Below are 19,938 nucleotides of genomic sequence, written 5' to 3' on the forward strand. Positions count from 1 at the left end.
TACTGCTTGTAGAAGTAGTTGCCTGTAATTTTCCACTTCGAATGCCGCTTTCCACCCGTTCACCTGTCAGTATAAGTTCAGTGAAACCTGATGAAGAACTCCCCAGTAGGTGGCTGTAGAATGGGCCAGTCAGGGTACCCATGAACAGGTCTACTAATTCTCGGTCAGTCATAGGGGGTTTGACTCTGCCGGCCAAATCTCTCCATTTCTGAGCATACTCTTTGAAGCTTTCTTTAGATCCCATGGCCATATTCTGCAACTGCAGCCGAGTAGGTGCTAATTCAGAATTGTACTGGTACTGCTTGTAGAAAGCCGTTGCTAAATCAGTCCAGGTGCGGATGTCAGAGCTCTCGAGCTGATAATACCATTCCAACTGAGTGTCAGATAGACTCTCTTGGAAGAAATGGATCCACAGTTTCTTATCAGTGGTATGCGGCTGGATCTTTCTCACATAAGCCCTTAGATGCATCTGAGGACAAGACGCACCATCGTACTTAGTGAAAGTGGGGATTTTGAATTTGCGAGGAATGGTCACATCGGAGACCAGACCCAAACTTTCGAAATCCAGACCAGGTGTTTTCTGACCCTCCATGGCTAGCATGCGCTCTTCCAGCAATTTGTACTTATCATCTCTTGGAGAGTACTGTTCATTTTCATACTCCTCATCATCATCCTCAGGGTTAGAGAAATCAACATTCTCCTCCTCTGAATCATTTTCCGCCCCCTCTTCTGGGCCATTCGGGATTCCAAATTTGATTCCCGTAGCCTGTCCTTTACGCCTTCTGCCCGGGTTAATGAAGCTCACAGCTTTCTTGTCCTTCTTCTTTTCAGCCAAAAGAGCCTTCAGCTCCTCCTGCCCTTTGGATAAGCTTAACATCATCTCCTTGAACTGAGCATTCTGAGTCTGGAGATCTTTGACAGTCTGTTCGAGATCCATTTTTCTGTTTAAGAGGCAGACCGTGAGAATATGGTCTTTTAGAACACCTGTTATGCAATGTTATGTTATGCGATGCAATGTATGAAATGTTTTCAAGGACTTTTGGAATTTAACTCTGCATAAATCCCCAACAAGAGGGAAATGTTTTATTGCTACTTTTTTTTTGATCAATGTTCATTACAAAAGGAATAATAGTAAAAATACAAAGCTCAAGTCTCCCAGGGGCGACTTCTTTTCGGGCGAAGATATGCATTGAGTCTTCGTTCCTCATTAAGCTGACTGGTGAGCTCTAACACTTTCTTCCTTTCTGCATTGAACTGAGCTTCGAAAGTATCTCTCTCTTCTCTCAACTGGGTCCAGGATCTTTTCAATTCTTCAACATCAGTAGGCATATCTGGATAAGGAATGATCTGGGAAGTAGCTCCTTCGGCCTCTGATTCAACAATCAATGGTCCGACTGTAAGATATGGCATGACAAGTTCGTGAGCTCTGGCGCGTACCCATCTGAGATAAGGCTCCATAGGAATAGAATTTTTCTTTCCTAAATTGCTTCTTTTCACCATGCCCCAAGCTCGTACAAACCTTTGGCGGAGACCTTGAGAGTCATTGTCATAGTCAAACACTGTACCTTGAATAATCATTTTATGTGGACCATCTCTTCGAGCATGCCCAAACTGACGTAGGGCTAAGGCAGGATTATAAGTAATACCTCCTCTTATCCCCAGGAGTGGTACATTAGGGAATTCTCCACAACGGTCGATGAGAGTGACGTTTTCTCTGAGATTGGAACACCAACGGATGTCTGAATGGGAGAGTGCCATTATCCTTTGAGACCATTTCAGATTTTGATCATTCTTCAAGACTGATCGAGGGAGGTGCGAAATAAACCACCTAGACAACAAAGGTACGCAGCACATGAGAGTCCCTTGCCTCCTCATAGTACGAGTGTGAAGGGAATGCAAGACATCTCCAAGAAAGGTAGGCACAGGATTATGAGTGAGGAATATCTTAATAGCATTCACATCTATGAATTGGTCCGGATTAGGGAATAGCACCAAACCATAGATTAGCAATGCTAAAACATCTTCGAAAGCATGGACATTCACAACTTTTAGGAATTCTCGGGCCTTACTTATCAGAAATTTGGCAAGTAAACCTTTCGTTCCACTCCTTGTTACCCAATTGGTCTCAATATCAGACTTTGTCATGCATAAAGCTGCGGCAACTTCTTCAGACTTTGGCATCTTTTCTAGACCACTGAAAGGTATTTGGTCCAGGATAGGTATCCCGAGCAGCTGGGAGAATTCTTCTAATGTGGGTACCAACTGATAATCTGGGAAAGTGAAGCAATGATGTTTAGGATCGAAGAACTGGAATAGAACTCTCATCATATCTTCTTTGAAACCGGTGGTAACTAAGTTGAGAAGATGACCATGTTTCTTGTGGAACTGAGCATGATCGGGGAGTTCTGACACCAAATCCTTGAGTCGAGGAGAGATCGTTACAAGATTGATCCGGATAGTCTTCCTGGAAGCCATAACCTGTTCGACAGAGCAAAGCTAAATTCCTAAGTCCTTGAAATGGTTAGTATAATGCCATGATGTTATGATGTTATGATGTTATGCAAGCACAAGCATGTCACACAACAATTATTCCTATGTTTTAAGGCTTGCATGAGTTCCATAGGTAAGTGCCCTCCCCACTGAAGTTTGGTTGGTTCAACCTGTCCTAGAATAGTAACCGGGTTCTAGAAGGATCTCAAATCATCGACCTTTCCTTAAGTCCACTTCAGTGCAACACCAAGTGGTTGACCGAAGCTTCCCTAAAGTCCAATCTCAAAGAGTGTAGTATCGAGTATCAACCAACCTCAGTCGGAATCGAAGCCAGTTATCTCACTACTTTCTAATGGCTAGGATGAGTCAATTAGGGTTCTAAAGGTCTGGTTAATGCTTTGATGACACCACGCGGAAGCCAAATTTTTCCTCAAGTGAACATGAGGAACATCAGGACGACCAAAGTGTCACATTAACCGTAGCCATCATTTTGACCATTCCAGTATACGCCGGATAGTCGCGATGATCTATTGCTACTTACCTAAGGTACACTAGATCCGGGTGTAGGATCTTTCACTCAGACAATCCCTTAAAACGAACGAACAAATTCAAACATAAATGATTTTTAAGGTGGACCTCTCTTTAGACTCCCCAGCAGAGTCGCCAGTTCTGTCATACGGTGAACTGGACCTTATTGGATTTGTAATCGCAATGTCGCGGTTAGCAAGAGTCGCCACCGACTTTTCTTTTATCCCATAAGGAAAGGCGGAAAAGAACAGGAAAGACCTTAATTTAGATTCTTAGGTTCGGGAGGTACTTTATACAAAGGGAAGGGGTAAGCACCCTTTGTATCCATGGTTATCCATGGGCTCTTAATTGCTCAATCATTTATGTTTCTTTTGTTTGAAAAAGGTGGTTGAAAAATGTATAAAAAATGTTTTGCAAAAATGAGAATTTAACTTTGTAATGATCCTTGCATGAATGTATACAAAGTGGTTATCTCGTTTTAATTTAGAAAATAGTTTAGAAGAATATAACTCGGCAATGATCCTAGTGCGGATGTATGCTAAGTGGTGATTTTCCAAAAAAGATGTTTGAAAGGTGTGAGGTGAAAAGTATATTTTTTTTGTTATGAATGAGCAATTAAGGTTATACCTGTCCGAGGTCTTTCCGGGCATTTCCTATCCTTATGAGGGTAAAACTGTCCGTACTATTGAGAAGTAAGTAGTTTTATCCTGGGGATGTAGGAGGGTCATCGTAGGGTCATCGATTGGTCATTGAAGGCAACAGTTGTGAGGATACCTTAGCATTCGAAGGGACTATCATCATTTAACCGTAGGCTACACCGAAGGGTCATCGAGGGACAAAGTCGTATTTTCGAAGGCAACATCCGAGGGACTATGATGATTTTACCGAAGGGTCTTTGCTAAGGATATCCCCATATTCGCGGGACATGACCGTAATATTGTAATCGTGGGGTAATAGAGAGAGGTCCGATATCATTTATTTAAAGTCCATGTTTTAAGTTCATTAGGTAATTATGGTGGCACCGCATTGAATCGATACATTAAAATCAACACATTAAGGATCAATACATTAAAATTGGTTAGGCAACCAATATGAATTTTCACATTAAAGTGAAATAATTTAGAGTCCATCTCCATGAAAGTCTTCCCATGCATAAAGCGGCGTACCTAGCCGGTTATTTCTTCGGAAGTATGCTAGCCTTTACACCATTAACACACAGATTATAGCATTGAGATAAAACACAATTGGAAATTGCATCACAAAATGAATATAACAGCCAGGAATTTAAGCCAAATGATGCAGAGTCATGATTAGGTAAGTATAAAACGGGCAACCAAGGGACAAGGCAGCCCCTGTCCTGTTCGCTTCTGCTTCGCCTAGCGAAGGCTCAGCGAAGGCTCGCTGCGGGCTCGCCTAGCGATGAGCTAGCGAGCGGCCACGGGTTTGAAATTATGACCTCAATCAGCAGCATGGCCTATGGCCTCTAACACATAATTATATGGTTCAGTTTCACAATGTTCAAGCACATTTAAATTCTCATGCAAAGCTTCAAAATGTTTATGAATTCAATTATGATATCCTCCACTAATTAAGAACATGAAGTGGTACCATATGCCAAATGAGAGTACAAAACGATGTCACATGCAAATTAAGACACTAATGCGGTACCACATGCAAAATAAGAATACAAAGTGATAATCATGTGTAAATTAATACCCTAAAGTGATATCATATGCCAATTAAGAAACTAAAGCGATGATAATGATGCAAACCTGTTTGCAAATCGAGTTGCAACCTTGAATTGGCGAGCCGGATTGAGCTGAGTGGTGGTAGCTTCGGAGCGGGTAAGCGGCCTTCAGGGTTTCCGCCTTTTGAACTCTTTGGATCAGCAGGGTTTCTGTGTTCCTCCCTCTGGATGCGTGTTTCCGTCCGTCTTCGTCCGTCTCTGTCTCCTTGTTCGTGGCAGAAGAGCATGTATTTATAGTTGTGGCAATGGTGACCTAATGGGCTTAAAATGAGGTCCAAATTTTCAAATTCTCGCAAGCTTCGCTAGGCGAAGGAATTGCTCGCCTAGCGAGCAAACTAGGTTTGGGCTTTTTCTGGACCTGATGCTTCGCTGGGCGAGTGGCATGCTGAGATATTCGCTAGGCGAAGGAATTGCTCGCCTAGCGAGCAAGCTATTTTGGGCCACTTTGGATTAGGCCTGTTGTGAGCTGGGCTTTTGTCCATTTGATATCAGTGCCTTGCAGAACAAGTCAGAGGGTCTTGGAAAATGCTTTGTAATTTCAATGGGCAAATTTTGGGGTATGACAATGACCAATCAGAAGCAAATATTTTAAATGTGACCAATCAAAAACGAAAATGACAAATTGTGAGATATTTTTATATTTTAATGATTTTTTTTCTATTTTTTTTTGCATAAAACAATGAATTAAATGAATTTTTTTTCAAATACTTCAAAATTAAAATGAAAATTATATTTAAAAACTCAAAAAATAAGTCAACATTTGAATTTTGGAACTTCTTAAATAAATAACCAAATTAAAAAGGAAAATGGTGGGATTCAAACTACGACCCTGTATTTGACATTCCTAGACATTTATCAATTGACTTGAGTGACACTTTTGATTTTTTTTTCTTCTTTCAAAATGCTAAATTTAAAAGATAATAAAAACAAGTGAGGAAATTTTTGGATACGATAACATTCTTCAGATTATGAGAAAAAATAAATAAATTATTGGATTTAAAAATGGTTTTGTTGGTGGGTGCGATTTTGGTTGTTGGGTTGTCTTGTAATGGGTGTGTTTTTGGTTATGGAAAGAATAAAGTTTGGAGAAGATGAAGTGAAATTGGGGTTTGGGTTGTGGGAAGAGAAGAGAGAGAGAGACGAGAAAATTAAATTTTTGATAATTTTGAACTAGATTCTTGGTGGTTTTGATTGGTGAAAGAGGAAAGATGGGGAGTTTTTACAGTTCTCGAGGGCATGGGGAGACATGACGGATCATCGCTGACAAGCGTCAGCGTTAATGATGGGCTACCCTTCACCATATCAAGGGTCAAGTTTTTGGTAGGGTTACGAGCGCTATAGCTGATGACAGACGTCATCTAGGACAATTTTAGTCTTAATGAAAATTATGGCATACCCTTCATTTTTTCTACCTCGTTTTGTTCAATATTTTATAAAGGAGGATACAATTGTCATCTCCATGTTGGCTTTCCAGTCATTTGGTCTGCCTCATGCGAAAAATGGTTATTTTTAGGGGTTTTTGGTCATGGTATTTGCATGGGTGTTTTTATTTTTGCTCATATCTTTCAAAGTCACTCATGAATATCCATGTACAAACACCTTTTATTTGAGGTGATAGATCTCATTATTTTCCTTAAAAAAATAAACAAACAAAAGAACAAAAGAAATCATTATATTAAAAACCCATGGGTTTCTTCCCACACAGAACTTTGTTTAAAGTCGTTTAGCTTGACTTTTCTGTTTTTTATCATCAAGGAGGCTCCTTCAAAGTGAAGTCGGCTCCCTTTTCTACCTCTTCTTAGGTCACATAATGTTTAAGTCTTTTCCCATTCACCATGAATGATCTGGTAGATTCACTCCAAATCTTAACAACTACTGATGACATTACCTTCTTTACATGAAACTGTCTAGACCATCTAGAATCGAGCTTTCCAAGGAACAATTTCAACTTGGAACTAAACGACAAGATAATCTCTCCTTCTTTAAATTATCTTCTTATGATACGCTCGCCATGCAATATTTTCATCCTCTCCTTATATAGCTTGGCTTTCTCATACGCGTCAAGCCTAAGTTCTTCTAGCTCATTCAACTCTAACTTCATTTTTTTGTTGGCATCCTTGAAATCCAAATTGAGGGATTTGATTGCCTAATAAGCTCTACACTGTAATTCCAAAGGAAAGTGGTAGGACTTCCTATAAAAAATTTAAATGGAGTGGTCCCAATCGACGTCTTGTAAGTAGTTCTATAAGCCTAGAGCGTGTCAACAAGCTTTGCGACCCTATCCTTCCTTAATAGAGAGGCTGTCTTTTCCAAGATGGTTTTTATATCTCCCTATTGTAGACTTCCATCTGGCCACTTGTTTGAGGATTATAAGGAGTTGCAACTATGTGCCTCAATTCATACTTTTTCAGCAAGTTTTCAAATTGTTGTGAAATGAAGTGAGATTCTCTATCTCTTATAAATAGTATGGAGACTCCAAACCTCGTGAAAATGGTATTCTTAAACATCTTAATAACAACTCGTGCATCATTTGTAGGAGAGACGACAACCATGTATTGATTTCTGATGGACGAAGGGAAAGGTCCCATGAAATTAATTCCTCATACGTATATGATCTCGACCTCCAGGATGTTATTCAATGACATTTCATTTTGTTTTGAAATTTTTCCCATACATTGGCACTAGTAACACTTTGTAATGAATAAGTATGCATCCTTACAGAGGCCAGGCCAATCAACTTAGAGGATTTTAGCAACGGTCTTTGACGTACTTGTTTGCCCACCATAAGCAGAAGCATGGTAGTGAGTTATACCATTTTCCATCTCTTCTTTGGGACACACCTTCGGAAGATACAGTCAATGCATCTCTTGAAACGAACAGTTCCATCCTAATAATAGTGTTTCGGATCAGCAAAAAACTTTTTCTTGCACTTATAGTTCATATCTAGAGGCAAGACTTCAGCCGCAAGGTAGTTGACAAAGTCAACAGACCAAGGCACTTCATTTTATATCAACGCAAAAAGTATATAATCAGGAAAAAAGTCTTCTAGGGGTAAATATTCCTTTTTAAAATTAGTAAACCTAGACAGATGGTATGGGACCCTATTCTTTATACCCTTCTTATCTCAATCTCTAGATCAAATTCATGAAGTTGTTGCACCCCAAAATTTGCTCACTTGGTTTTCAACCATCATATGTTTATTGCTTCTCATACATTGCATTTACATTGGTACTTGTGTGTGGGATCAAGGATTTCTGGAGCTTTTGATCATCAGTTGAAGATGGAAGCTTTCAAGGAAAGTTGTGTGGGACCTCATGTTCATGAGTATCTTATTGATTCAAGATCATTGACTTTTTGAATTCCCCAAGAATCTTTGAGGAATCAGGGTGTGGCTTCAGTTACTTGTCCCCTAAGCCTTTTGATCATGAATTAGGGTTTTGGCTCCTTTCAAGAATTGAGTTGAATTTTCAGCAAGACTTGGTTTCTTTGATCAACTGATGGCCCAAGGTATCAAGTATTACCATTGGATTCATCATAAGATTTCTCAAAGCATTGCATTGGATGATTCTTGAAATTTTGACCTGATCAGTGAAAAAGTCAATTATTGGTCAAAGGTTGTTTCTGACAAATTTCTTGAGCAACTTGGTTCTCAATGGCTTGTATGTGTACTAGGGCATCCTGATTTGAATCATGGACCTTTGGTTGGTATTATTTGATGTTCAGTGGCTTATTCTTGATTATTTGATTATTTGAGCAAAAGCCAACAAAAGTCAACTGTTGACCAAGTGGACTTTTGGTCAAAGTTGAAGTCAAAGATCATGTTTCAATGTCATATGGCTTTTGGTGGAAAAAATTCAAGAGAAATATGGTTTTGGAAGCTAACTTGTTCATGAAGTAACTTGGCGAAGTGGAAATTTTTCTAAGTATAAAAGTTACTTCATAGTGTTGATTTTGTAAAATTCATAACTTCATCATTTTATATTGGAAATTTGCAAACTTTATATGCCTGGAAATCTGGGAAGAATACCTACAAGTTTTTTATTGTGGTCTCATGTCCAAAACATGCATATGTTGAGAGTTATGGAGCAAGACATTATAAGTCACTTTTGAGAATTATGGGTCATTTTCACCATTCATCCATTTTCGGGGTCACTTTTGGGGACTTTAAAGGTTTCAAATCAAATTTCTCCCAACATGAACGTTGCAGGGCATCTCAAGACCTATCCAAAACGTATAAGAACTTGAGCTAACTCTCAAAATTGAGAATATTATTTCCTTAAGGCCAAGGGGTGGTTTTTGTAAATTTACTAAAACCTAGTTTTGCATATACCCCATTTGCTCAAAATGTAGCCATTGTTTTTGACTAAAATCAAGCCCATAACCTATTTAGATTGTGAATGAGAGTACATTGCCTTCTATTTTCACACATGCAACCATTTTGGCCAATTTTGCACTTACAACCTTATTTTTTTGCCAAAAATGGTAACTTTGATGTTTCTCTCTCCATACTCCACTAACTTGTACCATCTTTTTCCCATGTGCTACTGCACTTATGAGGTGTCCAAAACACAGAAACCCTCTAGCCAAATGTGAAAAAAAACGCAGCCTTGCTTAACAAGTTAGTTTTTGGTCTTATCTTCCATTTATGCCATCCAACGTCTCTTTGCTTGCAATGACTCTTCTACCCTCACTTTGGGGGCCTATATAAGAAAGCCAAGTCATCCATTTCAGAATACACAAGTTATCTCTTCCCCTTTCACAAAAAACCACCAAATTTGTCTTATTTTTCTCCCTCTTGAATCAAGTCTCTTCTCTAGAATTTCTCAATATCAAAACTCTTTATTTGAGTTCAAGGAAGAAGAATTTACAAGAGTTTATGGGTTTCTTTTGATTTTAGAAGCACAAGAGGGCAGTGAACTCTTTCTCCACTTGGTAAGCTTGCAAAACTCTAACCATGGCATTTCAAGATCTGGAAATTGTTGTATGTGTTCATGATGTTGTTTAGAACATTTTTCATGTTGAAACTTTCCATTGATTCTTGCTTGATTCTCTGATTTTTGGATTGGAAGTTATTTGATGAAAATGATATTTATCCAACTTCTCGCCCAAATTTCTCTCTCATCATTCATCCTTTTGAAAAAAATTCTAAACCAAAGTTATAGATCTCTTTGAGATCTACAACTTTGGTGTTTACAACTTTTTATTTCATCAAGAGATGAAGGAGAAAAATAGACAGCAAGTTACCCTGTTGAAAATCGTGCAACACGATTTCTTGGAAGGTTTTTGAAGTTTTTTTCATGTTGCATGGCCCAAGAAATATTTTCATGTTTCCCTGAGTTTTCGTGAAATTTTGGTCGTCTTGGACCAAATTTATTTTTAGTTTTGCTTTGTTTTCAAAATTTGACAAGATTTAAATGGTTTTTTAGGTTTTATGGCTTCTAAATGAAGTTTCAATATAATTCCTCCACTTCCATTGGTCATAAAAATTCACAAAAATATTTTCTAGCTTCTGTAAGATGTTAAGTTGATGTTTGTTATTATTGTAGATTTTTTTATTCTGTTTTTGTGCCTTGTTCAAATTTATTTTGTTCAAAGGTCTTTTTAGACTAGTTTATGAGCTAGTTTCAACTTTTCTTTTTGTTTTGGTGTTTCCTTGATCTTTTGGCTTGAGCAAGGATATGCCTTTGATTTGTTAGAGGTTTTAGCTCTTGTAAATATTTCTGTTTGGATTTTATATCCTATTTGCTATTTCCTTTGGTTTTTTGATCATGAACATCCCTTTTGCCTTTGACTTCATTTATCACCTTGATCTTTCTCTTTGAATGTGTTTCTTTCTTATGCTTATTTGTGGTTTTTGTGAGATACATGGAACGCATTAATGCAAACCATTAAGGATTTGATTCTCATTTCTTTATCTTATTCTCATTGACATGTTTAGGGACTTAAGATCAATTTGGTTGATCCATTTAAGCTCCCTAACTTGTGTTTGTTATGTTTTTCTTTGTTGCTTTATTTTCATTCATATGTGATCAATGTTAGGAGATTGTTTTGATGCATTCCTTTGACAATTACCTTTGATCCATATTGAATTGAACCTTGTGTGTTTTCTACTGACTTATAAAGTCATTTTACCTTTAAGGTATAGCTTCTATGATTCTATGGCTTGCATTCAATTACAAGTCCACTTTGATGACTTTTGGAAGCAACATTTCTCTTCCTCCCACCTTGTTTTCATTCCTCTTTGATGGTGGGACCTTTAGGGTTAAGGATCCATATTTGGATTGATATTTGAAGTATGTTTTCATGTGTATGTGAATCTTGCATTACTTTCATCTATTTCCTTTCCTTCTTGCTTGCATTACAAGTTTGCTTCCTTTGAGCTTTGTTTGATGTTTTCGTTAGTTAGTTTTGTATCTTGAGGACTATTTCATTTGTTGAAGAGTATTCAATAATTGATACTTGTTGGTATGTCTTAGATACTGCCTTATCTTGTTTGTTTTGATCCTTTAGTGATTATACCTTCCTTGTTTGACCTTTGATACATGATTCCTTTGTGCGATGATATCTTTCACTTATGTGATTTGTGTTTGTTTTGTGCTTTAGCATTAGTGCTTTGATCATTGGGCATCCTTTGTGATATGTTGATGACTTTGGGATTGTCATTGCCTTATCACATGGATATTTGATCATACATTAGTTTGTTTTTTTTTGCATAGATTACTTGAGTATTACTTCGTGTGCATTACATCTTGTGACGATCTTATGCATCCTCTCCGTGAGTTGTTTTGTTGCTTGATCTTAGTATGCATGTTGTTTATCCTTGATTACTTCCTTATTCCTTGTTTGCCATGCTCCCTTAGGATTTGACTTCATCTTATGCAAGATAAGTCATTAGACCTTAGGGTTCTACCCATGCATGCTAACATTGGGGTTTTTCTTATTCTCCCCTATCTTCAACTTTAGGGCCACTATTGCATGACAACACTAGGGTTGTGTAGTCTCCCGTTAGTCTTTTCTTCTTTATTTTGCATTAGACCTTCTTTTTTTAAATCAAAATTCAAAACACTAAGCCATAAACGAGTTGGTTCACATGTTATGAGACTTAAGTAATAGGAGGGTAATGAGGCGGTACACTCCGTTTACCGTTATTTCTCTTATTCATAGCCTTTTATTGTGGACCAATTCTCAAATATTTTTCATAAAAGTAGAGAAAGAAGAGTGTACCTACATTGGGATTAACTCATCAGTATCTACAACAAAAATACAAACCAAATCAAACTCTTTTTGGCCTCTTGGCCCTTTTTCTTTTGCAAACTTTTTTCTTAACAAAGGATGTGTTATTTCCATTCTGCGCAATGCGACATGTAAGTCCCCCAAGGTCAGGCGGTAAGTCGTCAAAATGCTAGAGTATGAATGTAACATTATCCGTCTAAAAAACATAAACAAACCAATTTTTTAAGGTGAACTAGAATGCCCTAATCCCTCACTAAGGGGGTACGTAGGCACAAAGGTTCACAACCACGTCGGGCACAGTAATAAAAACCTTTTATTTTTTCCTTGTAAATAAATCAACCTTCTACGATGCATTGCATTCCTCATTATCTTTCAAGCTTTAAACTTAGACACCCTTAGAATAGACAGACTTGTGTGGATACCGTAGAGTACTACGGACGTGAGGGGTGCTAATACCTTCCCCTTGCGTAACTGACTTCCGTACCTAGTTTTTCTTTAGGATTTTCTCGATATTTTCCCCTTTTCCTTTTTGGAATAAATAAAAGTTCAGTGGAGACTCTGTTTCAATCGAGTTAAGTTAATCAATAGCTTACACTCAGAATTTTCCCGCCGCGACAGTTGGCGACTCTGCTGGGGACTGAGGCAATTTCCATAAGTGAGTCAATCCTAGCACTTGTTTGTTTTATTTCTTTGCGTTTTTATTTCTTAATTGCTTTATTTGATATCACTGTTGTATATATGTTTGCATGCATCTGCGTCTGGGATACCTTCTTATATACACTGTCGTTTTGTTGTTGTTTTCTTGATGGGCGGGTTGATACTATGAGGTAAAAGGCCCAGTACCCAGGCCAGAGATGTCACTTAGGAAACCTAGGAATAGAGTGGAGACATGAAGGCTATTCAGGTGCAGATCTGTTTAGTGCGGTCATGTGATCCACACACAAATGAGGTTTTCAATGTGGGATGTTATCGTTATGCATACTATGTTGCTATTATGATAGTACTTTCACACAGACCGATGAATCTGTGGACCTTTCGACCTTAACCTCACCAGTTTTTACCTGTGAGTGGGGTGGGGATTCTTGAACAGGTACGCACTGCAAAATTTTAGTACTTGGTTCCTTGGTTCCGTGGTATTTCTCAGTTGACGTCGAACTTTTGGTCATATGATATCCTGTCATTTCAAGAGACAGACATCAGAACTTCAGTGTTCATCAACCTTGATCCCAATTGTTTGTGTGACATACGCATACATAGCATTCATTTTATTTTTATGTAAAAAAGAAGCTAACCCGGCATACGCATATCATTTCCAGGAAAGTCAAAGTTCTTGTTACTTCTTAAGATGTCAAACAACAAAGATACAGGCACGAGACCTCTTAGAAACAAGACCACCTACACCTTCTCCCCATTTGACTTATCTAGGCTACAAGGATTGAGTAAGAGAGTGGTTGACATAAATGTTGAGGCATTTGCAAGTGAGTATGGGAACATCCTGTTCTTTCTGCATTCTGGGATTGACGACCAAGTTGTTAACACGTTGCTAGAATACTATGACCCTGAGCTACGGTGCTTCACCTTCCAAGATTACCAGTTGGCTCCAATGTTGGAGGAGTACTCTTCTCTTCTCAGAATTCCTATCAAAGAGGAGGTTCAGTTTTTTAGTGTTCCCGAAGAGCCAGATTTTCAGCTGATTGCAAATACCCTTTATTTGGGTATGGGAGAAGTTAAGGAGCATTAGAGTATGAATAAGAGTGGAGCCTCTGGTCTCCCTTTGAAGTTCTTGGCAGACAGAGTTGATTACTATGCTGATAATGGAAGTTGGGTGATTTTTAATAGACTGCTAGTTGTGATGGTGTATGGAGCTGTATTATTTCCCGGTGTGGAGAATTTGATTGGTCTAGCTTCTATTTTCATCTTTATAGGAAGGAACCCTGTTCCCACTATTCTCGCTGATACTTATTATGCTATTCACTCCCAACATGGAAAGAGAAGAGCGGTGGTTTATTGTCTACCTTTGCTTTACAAAAGGTTCTTGATTCATCTTCCTGTAAAAGGACCATTCGTAGAAACACGAGGTACTTTGAAATGGTCCAAAATGGTGATGGCTTTGACTTCTTTTGATATAACATGGGCTAATGTTATGCATGTTACTAAAATGATCACTAGCTGTGGGGAGTTCTCCAACGTTCCTCTCATAGGGACGAAAGGGTGTATCAACTATAATCCTGTATTGGCTATCCGTCAATTGGGATTTTCTTTGAGACATGAGCCCAAAGCTCGAGGGATAGAAGCTTCAGTTTGCTTTGCTAAGAAGGAGAAACCTGAGTTGTTGGAAAGAGTGAAGACATCTTGGCGAAAAATCCATAAGAAGGGTAAGGTGTTCTTTGGACCAAAAGAGAATGTGGCCTTGCATCCATATGTGGCATTGATCAAGAAGAGGGTTGAGGTGATCAAGTTACCTTTTGAAAGAGAAGAGCCATTCTACAAACAACTTTCTCAGTTGCATTCTGATGAGCCTGTCATGATACCCATTTAGCATTATCGGCAATTATAAGCGGAAAACTACCAAACTCAAGCTAAGAAAGATGAGATGGGGATGAAACTCTACCAAGTTGATCAAGAGAAGAGACAACTGATGCACGAGCTTAAAGAGGCGAGAAGAAGTGTTCCTACAAAGAGGAAAAGGCCAGAAAATTCAAGAGCAATTGAACACAGAAACGAAGAAATGGAAGAGCTCAAGAGAGAATTATTCAGAGCGCAATAGAGGAGTCTCAAATTGGAAGCGTCTAAAGCAAAGTCAAAAGCTGAGCACAAGAAAGAGTTGAAGATCCTGGAAAAGAAGTTGCAAGATAAACAAAAGGAAGTTGGTAGAGTCAAAGGTGAAAATAAAATACTTGAGTTTAATCTCAAGGAACGCCAGAAGTACCTTGACAAAGCTCTTAAAGAGAAGAAGAAGCTGAAAGTAGAAGAGGAAAACCTAGTGAAGACTGTGATAGGTGCGACCAGTTATGCAGAGATTTCCAGTACATGAAGGTTATGATGCATCGTAAGGACCTTCTCATCAAAGGTTTGATTGAACAACCCGGACATAAAGACAGAAAGAAGTTGTTCGAGGAGTCCAAAGCTTGGAGCCATAAGCATTTGAAGACTAGACTTCTAGATTATTTGGAGATGACTGGTTAGCCTATTTTTTGTCGTATTTTGATGTTTTGTACTTTGTGACCACCTCCAGACTTGTCGGATGGGGCACCTATATTTTAGCATTTATGTCTTTACTCTATGTTGAACTCACTTGTATTCTTGTTCTGATAATTTTAATGAGATGGGCAGTTATTTTCAGCAGTGTTTTCTTTTATCGCCTATGGTATTTTGTTGTTATCATCTTATTGAGAGACAAAACTTTGAGTTCCTGGAAGTGATAAAACATAGAATACACATAGCATACACATTTCATGCATAACAGGTTATTTGTGGCCAGTCTTCTTATCTCTGCTTGGTTTTCTTCTGTAGAGAGATTGTAAATTCCAGTTTTCACCGCTACCCAACTCGTGCCAACTAGCAACGAAAGATAGAACGGATACAAGCAGATATGGAAGCAATGCAAGAGCAAGTTACTGCGCAGATGAGTCAGTTCATGGAACTAATTTAGAATATGGCGATCAGGAAAGAAGCATTAAGGGTGATTATCCTTAGGCCCACTAAAGGGAATCCATTTGGTGAAGACGATAATGAGAACAATTGGAATCCTCCCCCTCCTCCTTCTCCTTCTCATCCGCCCACACCTCGACATGATGGGAATCCTCCACCTCCTCCGTCGCCTCCTCCTCCTCTGACACCCCCGCATGTTGGGAATGTCCGTATCAGAAATCCAACTGAGCAAGTCTTGGCTCATCCTAGGAGGACCATACAGATTCATGTGCAAGAAGATGATCAATATGAGGATTGCTATTCCGATGCTGAAAAGAGTGTTGGTGATGAGAAATTTTGTATGATGGAAGAAAGGTTGTGTGCTATGGAGAACCAAGATGTCATGGGGATGGATTTCAATGACATGGGTCTTGTTCCCAAGCTTAGGATTCCAAACAAATTCAAGGTACCCGAGTTCATCAAGTACAAGGGGAATTATTTCCCAAAGACTCATGTGTGTGCTTATTTCAGAAAGATGTCTGCGTATTCCAATGATGAGAAGATGTTGATGCATTTCTTCCAAGACAGACTATCAGGAGGATCTCTTGATTGGTACATGTCTTTAGAGAGGGCTAATGTGCGAAGCTGGAAAGAATTGGTGAATGCCTTTGTAACACATTACCACTACAACTCTGATATGGCTCCCAATCACACTCAGTTGCATAATTTAACACAGGGGCACAACGAATCCTTTAAAGAGTACGCACAAAGATGACGTGAGTTGGTTGCTCGAGTTCAACCTCCATTGATGGAGCGTGAGCTTGTTGATCTATTTATGGGAACTCTTCAAGGAGTTTACTATGGTCGTTTGGTTGGTTTCACCGCTGCTGGCTTCCCAGATTTGGTCACGGTTGGTGAGCATGTTGAAGTGGGTATCAAGCTTGGTAATATTCAATTTCCTAGTTCTAGAAGTTCATTTGATAAGGGTAAGAAGCCTTTCACGGGCTTTTCAAAGAAGAAAGAAGATTCTAGTGTTGCTTATGTTGGTAAAGGTAAAGGGAGATCCTATTCCGAATAAGTGGTTGTTGTCATAATTCCTATTGTTGCGCCTCGTCAGCAAACTCAGCAACCTAGACAACAATAGCAGACTGCTCCTCGCCAGAGAAATGCTCAACAAAGGACTAGGGGTCCTCATAGGCAATTCACTCTTCTGCCTATGACTTATGCTCAATTGTTTAATCATATTCGCCAGACCAACTTGATTGAATTGAGAAATTGGACAGTGTCGGACCCTCTCCATGCCAGTCATGATCCAAATGTCAGATGTGTTTTTCACTCCGGAGGTGTCGGACACGACATCGAGAACTGTTGGGCATTCAAACACAAAGTGCAAGACCTTATTGATAATGAGACTATTGAGTTTGAATCTCCTAATGGACCAAATGTGGTGCAGAATCCCATGCCACCTCATGGAGGTGCTGCTGTGAGTGCTATTGAAGTGGATGAAGAGTTAAACATGATCATGGATGTTAGTCTTGTGACTACCCCGCTGCCTTTTGTCAAAGAATATCTTTTAAAGATGGGGGTCTTTCCTGGTTGTGCTGTTGATTGTGAAGATTGTTTATATTAGTGTAATGGTTGTGATTGTCTGGCGTCTGCGATTCAGAATCTAATTAACGAGGGGTCTCTACAGTTTGACCGTATGAAAAAGAAAGTTGTAGAGGAAGTTGATGTTATCACCATTCCTGTGCCTCCAAAGAAATCCATTGTTCGTATTACTTTACCGGGCCCTGTTCCTTATAGCAGTGATAAAGATGTTCCATGGAACTATGGGGAAGAAGTATATTACCAAGGGAAGAAGGTTGATGTTAAAACTCCTAATTCTGATGTTAATGATGTTGGTGGAACTGTTCTAATTACTAGAAGTGGTCGTGTGTTCTCTCCTGTTCAAAAGACTCCCGAGGTAAATGTTGAGGATTTGGCTAAAGCCAAAGGGAAAAGAGTTGTAGTTAAAGGAACTGATGTTGAGCCAGAACTTTCTGTTCCCGAACCTCCTGTGCAGAGTACTCAACCTTCTGGTTCGAATTCGGGGATGCCATCTAATGAAGAAGTTGAAGAGCTTATGAGATACATCCAAAAAAGTGATTATAGAGTGATTGATCAGTTAAGCAAGATATCGTCAAAAATATCTATCATGTCTTTGCTGTGAGATTCGGAAGCTCATAAAAATTCTTTGATATAGCTGTTGAACACTTCCTTTGTACCACAAGAGATATCAGTAAATCAGTTTGAACATGTAGTTGCGAGCATTACTGCGAGCAATGGTTTAGGTTTCACTGATTTTGATTTTCCTCCCGAGGGAAGAAAGCACAACAAAGCTCTTCATATTTCTTTGGAATGTACAAGTGTGACTTTGTCCCGTGTGCTAGTTGACACGGGTTCGTCTTTAAATGTACTCCCAAAAGCGGCGCTGATGAATTTGAACTATCAAGGGGTGGAGATTCGACCAAGTGATTTGATGGTGAGAGCCTTTGATGGGTTTAGGAGGGCTTTCTTTGGTGAAGTTGACTTACCAATAAAGATAGGGCCTCAAGTGTTTACTGCTAACTTCTTTGTTATGGATATACAGTCGGCCTATTGCTGTTTGTTAGGAAGACCATGGATACATGAGGCAAGTGTTGTTACTTCTAGACTGCATCAGAAGCTAAAATATCCTATTGGTAGCAAGATCGTCACTGTTTGTAGTGAGAAGGATTATGTGATAAGACATCTTAACTCTTTCCGATATGTTGAAGTGGAGGGGGAGATCCACGAGACCCCGTTTCAAGCGTTTGAGGTCGTACATGCTATTAAGATTCCTCATGTTAAGGAGAAGAAGCCAGAAATCTCTATGTCATCATTCAAACAAGCCCAAGCTGTTATGGAATCTGAACACCCTGAAGGTTGGGGTAGAGTGTTGGAACTGCCAACTCGAAAGGACAAGTGTGGGTTGGGATTCAAGTTTGATCAAGAATGGAGGAACCAGAAGAAGAATAGTACCCCCGAGACTCAGCAGGCCGTTGGCCCTATCAAGTTTATCAGTGCTGGGAAGAGCACAGAAGAGGATGCTTGTGTTGTTGAAGACGAAGTGGATAGTGATTATGATCTAGAAAATTGGATTCACCCAACAGTCCCCCGTCAAGAGCTATCTAATTGGACTTCTGAAGAACTTATCACGGTCACCCGCGTGGAGGAGTAATTTTCATTGTTTTTCTTATCAAGTCATAATTCCTATGTTCTGCCCAAGACATTGTGAAATGTTTGTCGGGCTACCATGTTTGCATTTGCAAATTTTATCATGAATAAAAGGACTTTTTTTGAATTCAAATATTATGATCCCCCGTATTTCTCTTTATGTTTATAAAGAATAAAAATAAAAAATATTTTGGCAATGTTTTTGTATATATATATATATATATATATATATATATATATATATATATATATATATATATATATATATATATATATATATATATATATATATATATATATTATTTATATTATATATATATATATATATATATTTATTTATATTTATATATTTATATATATATATATATATATATATATATATATATATATATATATATATTTATTTATTTATTTTAAATAAACTCGATTTATAAATAACATAATTCAACTCTCTTTTTGCCGTTTTATATTCTTGAAATGTCAAAGTGGGTTGAAGCACACATTTAGAGGGAGTATAGTACACTCTCTTTTTGCCACCTTCTTGAAAGATACGTTATCATCTTTAAAAAGAGGGAGGATGTGGTTCTATATATTTTGCAGGTAAGTGTGAATTCTACTGTGGTTTTTATGATGAAAAAATAATAAAGAAAACTAATCATGAGCATCATGAAAGAAGAAAAAGATTAAAGTTTATCAAAAAGAGAAATTAAGAAGGTTCTGGTGTTTAGAACAAAGAAAGTCAAATGCTACGATCAACATCAAAGGAACTTAAGCCTATGATAGCTTGTTTGATCATGTGTTTTAGTGTATTTTATATTTTTTAGGATCAATAGTGTTTAATAAGAGTGAGTAGCTCTCAAGTTACTAAAATAATGTACACACACTTAAAATGATTATACAAACTTCATATCTTTCAAATATTTATTTAAATCATTTATGGTCATTTAATAATCGATTAGGAAAACTATTTAGTAAAACGAAAACTCACATGCTAGTCGATTAAAACATGTATCTAACTGACCATAGAGTGAAATCTCCAACTTTATTGATTAAGAACCCTCTTAATCAATTAGACT

The 19,938-nt window shown here is 38.3% G+C and overlaps 2 protein-coding genes across 2 annotated transcripts; both read left to right on the plus strand.

The window, feature by feature from the left end:
• Positions 1 to 13,742: 13,742 nt before the first annotated feature.
• On the plus strand, positions 13,743 to 14,537 carry LOC127081451 (uncharacterized). The gene has a single exon (XM_051021702.1). It carries the CDS (start codon positions 13,743 to 13,745, stop codon positions 14,535 to 14,537), a length of 795 nt encoding a protein of 264 aa, XP_050877659.1.
• Positions 14,538 to 16,436: 1,899 nt separating this feature from the next.
• LOC127081452 (uncharacterized) lies at positions 16,437 to 18,866 on the plus strand. Its single transcript, XM_051021703.1, has 4 exons — positions 16,437 to 16,680; positions 16,912 to 17,156; positions 17,259 to 17,780; positions 17,871 to 18,866. The coding sequence occupies exons 1-4, from the start codon at positions 16,437 to 16,439 to the stop codon at positions 18,864 to 18,866; spliced, it is 2,007 nt and encodes a 668-aa protein (XP_050877660.1).
• Positions 18,867 to 19,938: the final 1,072 nt, after the last annotated feature.

Source organism: Lathyrus oleraceus, chromosome 5 (assembly GCF_024323335.1).
Source record: "Lathyrus oleraceus cultivar Zhongwan6 chromosome 5, CAAS_Psat_ZW6_1.0, whole genome shotgun sequence".
In the NCBI taxonomy this organism is placed as follows: Eukaryota; Viridiplantae; Streptophyta; class Magnoliopsida; order Fabales; family Fabaceae; genus Lathyrus; species Lathyrus oleraceus.